General features: G+C 47.0%; 1 protein-coding gene across 1 annotated transcript in view; it reads right to left on the reverse strand.

Annotated features, from left to right (window-relative positions):
• Window positions 1–10,145, reverse strand: part of ADAM19 (ADAM metallopeptidase domain 19) — a 33,984-nt gene extending 23,839 nt beyond the window's left edge. The window contains exons 1-3 of the mRNA XM_083799024.1: window positions 8,287–10,145; window positions 7,955–8,040; window positions 5,556–5,626 (exon numbers count right to left, since the gene is read on the reverse strand). Of these exons, the coding sequence (XP_083655150.1) occupies window positions 5,556–5,626; window positions 7,955–8,040; window positions 8,287–8,347 (218 nt within the window). The 5' untranslated portion in view covers window positions 8,348–10,145. The remainder of the gene's footprint in view (window positions 1–5,555; window positions 5,627–7,954; window positions 8,041–8,286) is intronic.
• Window positions 10,146–14,106: the final 3,961 nt, after the last annotated feature.

The raw sequence follows: 14,106 nt of genomic DNA on the forward strand, positions 1-14,106 counted from the left end.
TGGAAACAAAGCCCTGCTCTCCACGCTGCCGCACGGAGCTGGCAGGCCGGGGCAGCGCCTCTCCGCCTTGCCACATCGACGTGGTCACGCTCTTCGCACGCCAGTCGAGGGCATTCAGTGGCAGAGGGCATGGGTGTGAACCCAGGTTTCTCAGCAGGCAGCTGTCCCCATGGGGGGACACCGCAGGGCTCCCCAAAACAGCAGGAGGAAAGCTGGGGCTGTTCTCCCACAGCCGTGATTGTGTGAGGGAGTGCGAGTTGCCCAGCTGCTCTGGAGAGCCTCACCCGTGCTCTCCTGGCAAAGGGGAGCAGTTGTGTCTGCCTGTGAAACATCACTTGCTAGCAGAAGCCTCGGAGGAGCTCAGAGCCCTCCCCATCACAGGGGGAGCCATGGGAGGTGTGTGTTTTCCCCAGCCAGAAATCACCCACAGGCACTGGCAGCACCCCACCGGCACGCTGCTGCGCTCACCCATGGGAGCAAGAAGAGTTTTTTTTAATCATTCAGTCCCACCTGCAACTTTGTTTGGGTTTGTTTTACAGAGGGGCTGGTCTGCATGGACAGCTGCAATTTTTAAAATACCCGTATCTAGGAGACAAACATATTTTTTGTCCCACCCCACCACCACCCCAAAAAAAAAAAAAACAGTCCACAAGCCTCTTGTGAGAAACATCTACTCCTCATTTTTAAGTCTTGGGACCAAGAAAAGTGAAGCCTGCAGTCTCTAACATTTCTTTCCCTGTCCCTTTCCTCAAATCACAATAAATCTGTCCGGCCTGGCTGCCAGCATCTGGGGGTGGAGGGAACTGGTTCTCCCAAGAAAGTTTTGACATCAGATTTCCATCTACGATTTGTGGTCCCACTCCGCTGCCTTTCAGCAGGATCCAAGTAGGGTAAGAAGGGGAATTTGACTCCTCACTTCCCAGACCCTTAAACATTCCCCAAAGTCAGAATTTATGATGAGAACCTGAGGTGACCCCATCCCAGACACCACTAAAATGGCACCCCTGACAATGCAAGCAGGCGGCCCTGCTCTCTGTATCCACCCCTAGTGGGAAATCAGGGATTTCACCTCTCTGCTAGTCTCCGGCCAAAACCCAGCACTTCATTAAATCACTGAAATCCAAAGTTTTTTTTTTTTCTTGGTGCCGATGAGTCTCATCCAGACAAAGCTTAGAGCTCTTAAGCTCCCTCCCTCAAGAGCCTTTGCTGATGTATCTGAGTTTGTTGTGCAAACTGCAGCAGTTGGAAAGAAAGAAACAGTTTCCCAGCTCTTGAGGTGGAACTAAACTACCTATTTCTCAAGGTCTTGGAAAACATCACAGGCTAGGTACCCTCCATCCCCTTATGATCTACATCTGTGACACTCACCACGTAAATCACGTTACAGGACCCAAGCAAAATTTGTCACATAACCCTCCAGCTCACCAATGGGAACCATAAAACTTGCCTTGAGAGGAAAAAGGAAATAAAATAAATGGGAAATTAGCTGATAATGAGTCAGGGAGCAAAAGATTTAAAGGGTTCCATTTCCTCCTCTCTTCCTCCCTGCCCCACACAGAAATCACCGAATGTCCCAGGGGAACCAGGAGGCTGAAAAGCAGTTATGGCTTTCTAGGTCCCACCCCTGTTTTTCTGATGACTCTGAGAGACAGCAGAGCAGGATAAACTCGATTTCCCTCCTTTATGTAACCCTTAACCCCCCGTGCAGGAAGTCTATTAGACACTGATAGTGTGCAGCTCATCAGTGGAATAATCTCAGATATCCTTCCTGCTTGGGGGTGGGCAGCAACCTCCCCTCTTCCTCACTCAGCTGGGAGAAGAGGCACTGGAAATGAGAAAAAGCAGGGAACTGTGACACACAAGTGACATACAGATCTGTTATTGGACTGCTGAGAGCATCAAACAGGGCTGGAGTGATTGTCAGCTACCTGGATGGGGCCAGAAGGGCTTGGATGTGATACTGCTCCTTATCAGATCCAGCTGACCCAAAATAACCATCTGGATGGCTCCCAAGCTCAGGTCAGATGGGCTTTGGACTTTTTGTGCTGTCCTCAGGCCACTGCTGCACGTCTCCACCAGCCCCGCATGGGCTCTGCCCTCACCCCTGCCACCAGCGTCCCCTGCGATCGCAGGTGCTGTGGGAGGGCAGCAGGCAGAACACAACTCAAGTACCCAGCCAAAACACACAGCCACGTCCCACAGCTCCCGTGGGATCCACCGCAGGCAGGGACACCCCTGGGGAAGGTGACTTCTGGGGGAGCACCCACTGCCCTTCATAGCAAGGCATCCGTCCCCGTGTCTGCTCTTCCCCACGGGAGACACGAAGAGGAGGAGGAGGACAGGGAGGAAAGTCTTGTAGATATCTCTCCTGCATTCAGGTGAGAAAAATTCCACGCAGGTTTCTGCTGTGCAAATATCAACTCCCCCCTTCGCTAGAAAGAAAGGGCTCACACCAGGCGGCTCTGCCACATATTCAGACCATCCCAGCATCCCCTCCACGCTTGGCTCAAAGCTGCTTTTTATTAAAAAATGTGAATGCCTTTAAAATAGTCTCTTCTGATCCAAGATTTTCAACTCAGATTCTTCCGTTCCTAAGCCCCAGCCAAATTTAGAACTGTTTTATAGGCATCTCTCCATATATTTGTTGTTTGTGCAGCTTTGAGCTTTCCAATCCTGCAGCTGCACGACATGGTTTTGGGTCACTTAAAACAAGCCTAAGTCATTTGGGGGATATACTTTTGTCGTTACTCAGAAATGTTACATGGTGTTGTGAACTCTGCTTGGAACCGTGGTGTGGTTCCGCCTTTGTATTAAATGCCTGAACAGGAAATAATGCAATATTATGTTAACAACTAATGCAATAATTGTATTAGATATATGAAGCCCAAACTCAGATGGTGCACTGAGTCTTTCAAAATACAGAATTGTGCACAGTTCTGAAGAAATATATACAATAATGTTTCACCTCTGGATGAACACCATGTCCTTTTCATATAGGATATGAAATTACAGACTTCATGTGAACATTTCTTCCATATACTCAAAACAGCTTGTTTCATTCAAAGCTAGGTTATCCCTACCAAACCCATACAGATGATTGTATTTCCCCTACCCTTTTCCAAAGCAAGCCCATATCTTCATCACCTTCATCTCTCTTTATGGGCTGGTGAGCAGGTGGACATGTAACAAGGTTGCCTAACCCACCAGATTCCCGGAGCTTCTCTATACTGGATCAGTGAAATGACCCAGACCTCTGGGGCTCATTTGAATCCAAAAAGCCCCAAGCACCTTCCTTGCTGTTTTTACACCCACTGCCAAGGGAACTCAAAGCAGAGCAGCTAGCCCTTCAGGTGGCTCCAAAGGGACACTCCCAAATGGGGAACCACCACCTTCTCTCACATTGCCTGGGTGCCTGACAAACCCCCCAGAGAAGAAGCCCCGATCTGTCGCCACTCAGCACCCCAAGCCTCAGCTGTGCTGAGCTGCTGGACACTGGGAGCTACCCCAGGCTGGGCTCCGCGCGCTGTAGCAAGGAGCAGCAGTTTTCCTCCCCTTCTTGTACAAGTGTTCTGTGGATGCTGTTGTTATCAGGGCTCCCATGCACTTCATGCTCTTCTGGCTGCCTCATCACTTCTCTCTCAGTCTGAGAGTCTCTAAACTACTTTTGCACCTCTGCAAGTCTGAGAAGCGGTGGCTCTCCAGAGCCTCTCCTAATTACATTCACAGACTTGCACTTTGGGATGGTGCCATCACCTCTCCTGCATGAGGACTTGAGGCCTGGCAAGTCTCCCATGTGAAGTGCTGTTATCAATAAATCACTCGCATTTTCCACAATAAAAAAAATAAATAAATAAAACCAAAAACTCCAAGCCACTCGCCGTGTTTCAGCAGTCCTTGTAAGGGGATTTACCCTGCAGTGGAACTGTGTGTGCACACCAGCCTGTGTGTATACATCTCAATGAATGAAAATACATTTCAGGAAATAAGCACAATAGAAGCCCTCTATTATTATCATGGTGTTTACCAACACCAGTAACGTGTTTGCCTGCGCTGGAAATAGCACGGCTCCGCTCCCACGAGGCACCTGGAGTTAGGTCACCACACTCCACACAGACTGGTTCCGCAAGGCTCCTTGCTTCTGCCAGGAGTGAATTCGCTTCTGCATGGTTATTGCTGAATATTTTAGACCTGACTGCCCTTTCCCTGGGAAGACCACCCCCAGCAGCTCCAGCACGTCACCTCCAGGTCCAGCTCAGAGACCACCCCTGATGAAACTGCCATCAGCACCAGCTATTTTTCCTGCGTTAGACAGGACCAAGTTGGCAGAGCTCACGCTGCCTGGTCTCTTCTATCCCTTCTCTATTTTCCCAGCTGAGAGTTGCCAAAACACAGAATTTATGGCTGGTTCTGTTTAGCTCCACACAGGTGCACGACTGACTGGGAGATGCGTCCAGGTTTTGCTGCTCTGAACCCCCCAGCAGTTTCTGTAGTCTATTACAGAAAGCACCTCGTAGGATGTACGCTCCTCTCATCAGCCATCAGGCTTCAGTCTCTACTGAATACATTGCCAAAAAAAATCTGGTTTTCCTCCAAGTCACCCCGAATATTATTTAGATTTATGCACTGCCATCAGAACTAGTAAGATCTTCTGACATTTCGCCCTTCCAGGGGAGAAGCTGAGCCCTGAGCTCTGTGATTGGCATGTCCATACATTACGTTTGAAATACTGCCAGAGTTACTATTCCAAGGCTATTATTCCCTCTACTGGTTCTAGCCGACATCCATTTGGTAGTGTTTCCATAGATAAATCTTCAGACCAATTTAAAAATAAAACACCAACAGTGCAAGTGTACTGCTTGGCAGAAGAACCTTATTGCAGCTAGATTTCCAGCTGCTTTTTTACCACTGGAAGCTAATCCACGCACTGGGCAAAGCCTGTGGAGCAAGCCTCAAGCCAAGAATCTTTCTACCTCCCTTTGTCTCCTGCAGTTTCAGCTGAATTCAATACACATCATGCCCTATGCTATCACACGACATTGCTGGATCATGCCTGAGAAGAGGCTGCATTTCAGTTAATGCAAAAGCATTTTTTCAGTCTATTTTAGCATGAAGGTCACTAATGGAATAGAAACTGTCAGATCATTTCTCCTAGGAACCAGGGAGCAGCATCTCTTCTGATCACAGCAAATGAAATCCTCATTACCGTCACACTGACTCTAAAGCAGGGAGCCATTTGGTAAATAGCGAGCTTTGCATCAGCAACATTTTCTGGTTAAAGTAAGAATTATGATGCAAAAACAGCTTTACAGGCTGCAGGCCAGGTCACTACCTGCTTTTTGCTGACAAAGCTCTGTTGCAGTCAGGGCTGCCTGGCTGATTAACGTCAGTGGGTCTCAGACCTGGAATAACCTTGAAATCCCGAAAAGGACTTCCTCATCCTGTCTTTATCAAAACCCTGTTAAGTCAGTGGAGGTTTTCCTGTTGACTTCACCATAATCCTTATACATTATTTTAGTGAGCACACAGGTCAGAATGCAACACTCGAGGACACTTACCCATTTTTCTCTAACTCCAAGACAAGCTCCTGGCCTTCTGCCTCTATCTTAACTTCGGCTCGGAATGGATGCTGCGTGCAAAAGAGACAGTGCCTGTTACTCAAATCGTCACTGCAAACATATCCACACACAGCACGTGCAGAGGTATGGCTTCAGGGGTGCACTGAGCCCCTTTGTGTGTGCACCACGGTCAGGACCATGTGATGGGACACCCCAACTCGCCCCAGAGGTTTACACATCAAACAGAGGAGCTAGCTAACCAAAGCTTCCTTTGTTGTCACAGCAGAAAAAGGCATTTTTAGAAGCCTATTTCAGCACAAGAGGAAGCATGCCTCTTTCAGAGATTTTCACAAAATCCCTTTACTCCCAGAAAATGTCAGTAAGATGCAGGCTACAGGATCCCTTAGACGTCTTCAGGCCCTCGCTGTTTCGGGGACGGTATTTCACAGCTGCTCCCATATTAGTCCCAGGCTGCAGAGGGACTGGAAACCATGACAGCAACTTTCTGGTGTGTTCAGGCACGCCAGCCACAGCCCTGGTTTGCAATCTGCATATAGCTCGGCTCCAAGTGAGGACGCAGGACAGCTGGCTGTGTTAATGCTGCTATTAGTGTTAATGGAAAGGGTCCCAATTTCTTAGTACAATGGCCAATGTATGACAAAAATCACCATTGAAAAAAATCATTCAAGGATAGAATACACTTCCCAGGGGCCCAACTAAATGGCCTCTGGAGATCTCTAGGGTTTTACCTCCCTCTCAAAGCAGAGCCACTGGCTGAAGGCAGGTTTCTGGATCTGAGTGATTTCACATAAAGGAAATGGATGAATAAACTCCTCAGAAGAGAAATAACCCATCTGATAAAAGACTTCTCTGTTCAGCTGAAACCACACCCCAAAAAAATCCTGAAAACTGGTGAGAGATAATCAACGATATTATTTCCGTATTCAGTGTTAGTGGGGATTTTGCAGAAGAGACCAACTGAAAGCATGACTTATTTAATGGGATGCTCTGTTAAAAGGCTTGTCAGCCAGAGGCATGCTTGGGTGTCACTTCATTGATTCCAGGTTCAATTACAAGCTCCTCTTAAATCAGCTCCTGCTTATATTTGGAGTTTTGTTCATCTGTCCTTTGTTTTTCAGGGCATTGTATCAGGCTCACACAGGTGATGCAGAAGAAGTAAATACATTCAATCCATACAACAATGGCTAATTCCAAGGTCCTGAGCTTTGGTTTACTGACTTACAGGTGCTCAGTATGACCCAGGGTGGGTCTGTTGTTTTGCTAACGTGTAAGCAAGAGAGGCTGCCTTGCCCATAGCTAGGGGGGCTAAGGGTCTCTATTACTGTAATTACTCAAAGGTTGTGCAAACATTGTTATTACTATTAATGCTTTCCCTTCTCCTTCAATAAATATACTACTTCAGAGTGCATTGATTGCCGTGTAACTGAAACATCCCAGCTGTACATAAGCTTTGCTAACACTCATTTGGGAGCCAACAGGAATTTGCCTGAAACAAACCGAGTGAGACCCCTGAGACACAGCAAATTTATGTAAGGGCAAATGCTGTCCAGATGTATTCATATTGCTATCAATAACAGAGAGAAACAAAACTTCCAAGGCTATGTTGCAAGAACATTTTTAAGAGAATTAAGAGCATGAGAAAGTCATTGTAGCTTTTTCTTATATAAAGTTTTGGAAATTCCCATTATATGGTGAGGACAAAGCCCAGAATAACAACGCTTATGGAGAGACACCATAATTTTTCTTTAGAATAATGCTGTAGCTTCCCTTTTCCTGGTTCACCATTTAAACATCACTTGGATTTTCCTTTCCCACTTCATTATGCAACTGATAACTTCTTGAGAGCAACAACACAGATGCTGGGAAATGGAACTGTGGTTTGCGGTTGATTTCAAGTCTGGCATCCCAGCAGTTCCCAAAACGGCTGCAGACCACTGACACGCCGCTGAATTGTCATGTGTACGAGGAGAGGAGCAAGCTCTGCACTGACACAAACGGTGCGCAAGGCACAGGCTGCCAGAGGAGCTGTGGATGCTCCATCCCTGGAGGTGCTCGAGGCCAGGTGGGATGAGGATGGGGGCAACCTGGGCTGGAGGGAGGTGTCTCTGCTCATTTCAGGGGGCTGGAACTGGGTGGGCATTAAGGTCCCTTCCTACCCAAGCCATCCTGTGATTCTCAGACCTGCACCTGAGCAGGGTGCGGGGCTTTGTGTTTGCACTCACGCACCCCCCAGCCGCGCTTCTGCTCCCCGCAGCCCCCCCGCAGCTCGGCCGGCAGGACCAAAGCGGGGCTCGCCCTGCCCTCGGCGTTAGTCCCCCCCTGCCGAAACCCCCGGGGGTGTCGGCAAAGCAGGCACGAGCCGGCTCTCAGCCACCCACCTTCTCGCCGCCGGGGCTCCCCGGCGCTTCCCAGCGCGGCACCACCACCACGGGCTGCGGCTCCGAGCCGGCGGCCACCTCTCCTCCTGGGGAAAAACGAGGCGAGCAGCTCACCAGCCCGGCCCCCGAGTGAAAAAACGCGAAACTGGGCCGGGGGGAGCCGGAGGAGACCCCCTCCATCCCACCCCATCCCACCCCACGCCGTGCCATCCTCCCCATCCCACCCCACCCCACCCTATGCCATCCTCCCCATCCCACCCCACCCTCCCCAGGGCTCAGGCAGCCAGATGCACTTGTCCCCCCCCCCCACACCCGGTTCCCCCCGCACTCACGGCGCGGTGGCCGCAGCAGCAGCGAGAGGGCGATGCCGCAGAGCAGCCCCCGGCCCCGCATGGCTCCGGGCAGGAGCGGCTCCGCCGCCGCCCCGCGTATAAAAGCTGCCGGCGCAGCTTTCCCCTCCCACCCCCCGGCCCTACAGCCGGCCCTACAGCCCCCTGCCTCGGGGGGTGGGGGTGCTGCCGGGTGTCTCCTCCTCCTCCCCTTCCTCCAGCCCGGCTCCGGGATGCGTCTCGGGTACCGGGGGGGGGAGCCCTGGGGTCCCCCGCCGCCAGGCGCTGTGCCAGCACAGAAAGCTGTCGGGCCTCAAAAGAGGGGAGACCCGCTGCGTTAAGCAGGCAAATAGGTTTTAAGCTCCTGGAGGAGCTGTGCTCTGGCACTGTTGGTGTATTTATTGTATTTATAGGTAACCCAGCCAGCTCCTTCGCGGCTGAACCCGTGTCGCCAGAGGCATCCTAAATCCCTTCTCTCCAGGGCAATGCCGTTGCCACTGGGCGGCTGAAGGGATGCAGGCTGTGATTTATGCTGGCCAGAAGCAAAATCAACTTCATTGCCTCCCTCCCCTTAAGGCAGATGGAGGGACTGGGGGTGAGGAAGGGCTTGGGAGCACCCACAGCTCCCGGGCCCTGTGCTGCCCTTCGGGGATAGCCACTCACTGGTGTGAGGCTCCCAAAGGGGTGTCCCTGTCTTCTCCTGCACCCTTCAGGGCTGCCCCATGGGCTGTGTGCTCCATGCACCATCTCTTTGGGATCTCAGCATTTCAGGGGCAGGAGCCCATTTCCAGGTGACATCAGCCCAGGCTGGGACACAGGGACGGGGACGCTGGTGCGAAAGGTGCTGGCGGCCCCCAGCCCTGCCCCGAGGCAGAGCACGAGCACGCTGACATCGCTTCTGCTGAGGGGAGCGTCTGTGCAGGTGAGCCACCAGGAAAGCGGCATAAGAAATGGGGAGAAATTGCACCTGGCTATATTTCCGAGTGAATTGGTAAATCAGGCCAATAGGAAATTAACAATCCATTTAGAAAAAAGGCTGGCCAGATAGCAGTAATGCTTTTGTCTCTTGTCCAGGGGTTTTCATATGTTCTTGAAACCACTGAGCTCTCTTTTATTGAAGGTCTCTGCTTTTTCCTGCAACTGTGCCCACAGGAAATGGGCCTGTTTCTGTCTGCAGACCCCATTTTGGTTTATGGCCATCCTACATGGCCCCTCTCTCCCCTAGCACTTCACACGCTGAGCTGAGAAACCTCCTCCGTCTTGTGAAGGTCAGCATCCCCCCAGTATCGCCCTGGCAGAAGAAAGCTAGGACATCTTGGAGAGTCCTAGAAGGACTCACCAGGGTGCGTGGGCCATAAATGACCTTTTATCGGACCCACAGCCTGGTCACACATCGTCTTCACACAAATCAGGCCCTTTCTCAGAGCAAAAATCCAGGGACCAGATCAGCTCTTTCCTAAATATGTGGAGTATATTGAACGTAATATTATGAATAAGTAAATACATAACCCAAATTTAGACAGCTATTCTGCTTTCATCCATGAATTAAATTTCTCTCACCCTAAGAAGAAAAAAGAAAAAAAGAAAAGAAGAACCTTTGAAGAGGAGCATATTTGCTTGCACTGAAAGATTGTCACAAATCTTACCAGTACAACAAATCTTCACAGGAACTACTCCACTTATTTCTCAAAAAGATCAGATCAAAAAAAAATGCATAGAATGAAATAAAAGGAGCACTATTTGCATTATTTTAAAATGTTACAATACTTGGACCAGTAACTAGCTGTTGGTGATTTCTGTCATCATTCAAGTATCATGAAAATAAAATACATGCAGTGTTTGCATTTGTTATATAGTGATATTTTTATCACTGGGTTTTAGTAATATGAGAATTGATATCTTAATTTATAATCACCAGAAACTCCCTCTATAAAAATATAACCACAGACTGTGCCGTTGTTATAAATAGTTTAATCTATATTTATATGATATATCACTTGCATTGCTCAGACATAGTTGCATGGAAAGATTCGGGATATTCTAGCCCTATTAACAGTGCTCAGAAGCTGTAACGCTACCTGCCTCTGGCACGGGATGAGTCAGATCCTGCCCCAGACCATTTCTTCAAAAAGCTTTTGCTGAACTTAATGGGACAGAGCAAGATCAAGCTTTTGGTTATCTGGGAATTACAAAGGCTCAAGCTCATTTCCTCCAGAAACCTGATTTCCTGATTAAAAGTATCAGCTGGGAATTTGGAAGTCTGTTCCTTATCTCTGACATCCCTGTGATCAAGGCAAGGATATAGCTAATAGCTGCAGCCCCCATGCAGCACCCAGAGCAAGGGGCCGTGCGTGCAGTTGTTCAGCACCTTTGGAAATCAGGTGTTTCAGTTTCCCCAGGTCAAAGCTGATGAGCATGCTTTTGCAGTGGGGTTTCTGCACTTACTCCACAGTTTAACGCTATTATTGTTGGCTGGAAAGCAAAAGATGCTGATTCTCCCCTTATATCCATCGTAATTTAGGAGTAAATTAGGAGTTAACCACTTAGAAGGAAAGAGAGAGGTAGACCCACATTGGAGAGTGCCTGCTAAAGAAACAGATTTATGCAGAGAATGTCTTGGACATGTATCAGACTGAAAGCTCAGTAATATTTCACTGGAACTCTCGATTCAGAAACAGGAAAAGCTGCTGAATGAACTGCTGTTGAAAGCCTTCTGCTGACACTGGAGGAAATGTTACCAAAAATCAAAGTCTCAGAAAGAGAATATAGAAGACATTTTGTCCTGCCCAACCTCTACATTTTAGACACTTGCACCAAAGAAAGAAATTTTATGACTTTGCCTGACTTGAGGGAAATGTGAAATCTTCTGTTTTTCAGAACATTTTTCCTCTTTCAGATCACTTGAAATGATCAAAGGAGGAAGACTGTGGATCTGTGACGGGAACTGGTGATTTACCAGCAAACGTCATTATTTCAGGCCTTAGGACTTGAGAACGTCTTTGGCAGCCCCAGACTCTTCTGTTTAGCTTTGCTTTTCCACCATGCCTGTAGGATAGCGGGAATACTTGGAAGAGCCTTAGAGCAGCTGCCCTGCCAAAGAGGGAGAAGTGCTGTAAGATGATCAGGTACCAGGCAAGGGCTTGTCCCGATGTGCTGTTAGTGAAATGCTACCAAAATGCTCCCTACGCTTTTTTTAAAGGGTGGGCCACTGCTGCTGCTTTTGCTTCATTCCTACAGCCAAGTGGACCTAATGGTACGAGGTTGTATGTGCTGACACGCTGCATCTCTTTGACTGTATTTGTATATGTAGAGCACCGCGGTCCTCTCCACACTGACTGCAAACTTCCCCAAGCTTGTGTTTTCTCTGAGAGTGAATATACAGAAGCAGTTTACACTCATGAGAAGAGGAACAGGTATAATAACATAAGGGCTTTTAATAACATCCAGTCCATAAAAAATGTTCCATAACTTTGGAGCAGAAAGTCATCTCTGCAAAAGAATAGCCACAGGCAGTGGGCACACCAGGAAGCACTACAAAATGTCAAGACTTTTCCAAGAAGGAGGAAAAAAAACTTTGGAATATCTGCATCTGATATATATATATATAACAATTTGAGAAGTGCACAAGGTGATTTTTAGTTTAGATTACAGTAAACAACAGAGATGGCTGGGTCCAGTGCTGTAGTTCTACAGACACAGATCCCATATAACTTATCTGGGACTTCAGCTCTACCTGGAAGGACAGGAAAGATCAGCCCTACATTTTGTTTCAAACTGACATACAGGATGTGTTAATCCTCAGTCTTCTCTTCATATGGATTTTGTGGTATTAAACAGAGCAGATTTCCATTGAGGGTATAATACTGTGTTTTCCTAAATGAGCAGCAAAGGTCCCATTAGCAGATGGACCTGGCACAGCAAATGCTGAATCCCTCGACCCACTGAAGCTCATGTGCGTCAGCACCAGCTTCACCATTAGCACTGGGTACAACTGAGCAGATCGGAGGCACTTCCCTTTAAAAAGCGCTGGACACCCCATATGGGACAAAGTAAATGTGAATTGTCTGTGGAAGGCAACCATTCTAGAGTCTGCACTAGAATATGCACTGCAATATGTCTTATATCCTATTCCGTTGTGTATAAAAAGGAAAAAAGGGAAAGAAGAAAGTTAGATCTAGAGAATAATCCCACCAACAGCTGTTTTATGCCCTGAAACATACTTGTTTAGGAATTAGTATATTTGCCCACAGGCATTCCTGCAGGCCAGATCAGCTTTCATTGAGAAGATAATTTAATAACACTTTCTACTATTTATAAGACTTTCTTCTTAACGATTCATCTGCATTACAGATGCAGTAGGAGCTGGGGGCTGCTTACAATACAGTTGCAATGTAGTGTAGGCAGTATTTACCCATGCTTTTAAATGTGCTCTTTAACTACAAAATGCAGTGGTTCTCAAATGATCTTAAGCTTGGAAATGGAACTAAGAGCCCAGAGAAGCATTAAAATGTTGATATAAGACTATAAAGTTAAAACGCAAAGAACCCCAAGGATATCTACTCTGCCTTGATTTAGGCTTACCTTTTGAGGCATATGGAAACTTCATTGGTACCTGCCTTTATCAATAATGCTGTCTTAGTGGATGGATATGGGGGGCCTAAGCATTAGGTTAGACAGGGCAATCAAGGTCCAGCAGGTCTGGTGTGACAGCCCACACAAGACAGGATGTGCTGGATGAGACATCAGTGTAGCTTCTTCTGAATCATTGCTTAGAACACCGCCAGCCCAGCATGAATGTACTTCTCCTTCTGTGTTTTTTAGCTCTTCCCATATTTCTGTGGTAGCTGGACTTACATAATTATAAACATAAATACACACACATATATGTATACACTACCGTTAGTTGCAAAAATTGTCTAGAAAATTGATTTGAGCTAGTCATTCTAGGCATGTGCAGTTTAGCTGCACTGTAAGTCTTTGAGTTAGATAAATCATGAATTACACGTCCCCACTCAGTTCATTGTTCGTGGCTTAAAATGAAACACTATTGGTACGTTGTTCAGGTGAGTTTATTCAAATAAACAACAGTAAAATAACAGGATTCCCAGAAAGAAATGACCATCCCTTTCATAAAACAGAAAAATAAATGTTAGTAACATTAATTACATATTTTGGTCAAAAACTTTTGAATTTCTTTACTCTTTGAGTACAGTACAGATACTCTCCCTATTAAAAGCCTTTGATATTCTTCAGAGAATTTGGTATTCTATGGAGAATTCCGTACAGTAATAACTACACTCAGGGATCAAGTCACAATCCACTAATGTAAGTCACAGGGCTAGATCCCATCCACTTTCCACTCTCTGGATGCTACCATACCTCCCCATACCTTCTGGACAATCCATTTTCATTAATGGAACTGGCTACAGACTAAGATATTACTGAAACCAATCTAAATTTTCAGTGCATTATATAACATTCATACCACAAATGCAGAGTAAAGTTAAAAATTAACCAAATTAAACTTAAAACTGTCTTATCAAAGCAAAAATATAAAGCATTGCAGAATCATTCTTGACTTCACTTTCCAGGCCTCATAGTCTTCTACTGTAGTAAGAATTACATTACAGTAATAAAACAGAATTATTTCTCTTGTTAAAACTCCTAAAAGTAATACCTACAAAATTACAGCAAATACCATTAAAATGTCTGTAAACAATAAAAGGCAGTATCCTGATTCAGAGGAGCATTAAAAGGATGTGATTAAACATCTCTCTCCTCAGAAAGTACATTGTCACATGCTTAAAGCTAAGTTCCTGTGTA

Source organism: Anser anser (genome assembly GCF_964211835.1).
Source record: "Anser anser genome assembly, chromosome: 14".
Taxonomy (NCBI): Eukaryota; Metazoa; Chordata; class Aves; order Anseriformes; family Anatidae; genus Anser; species Anser anser.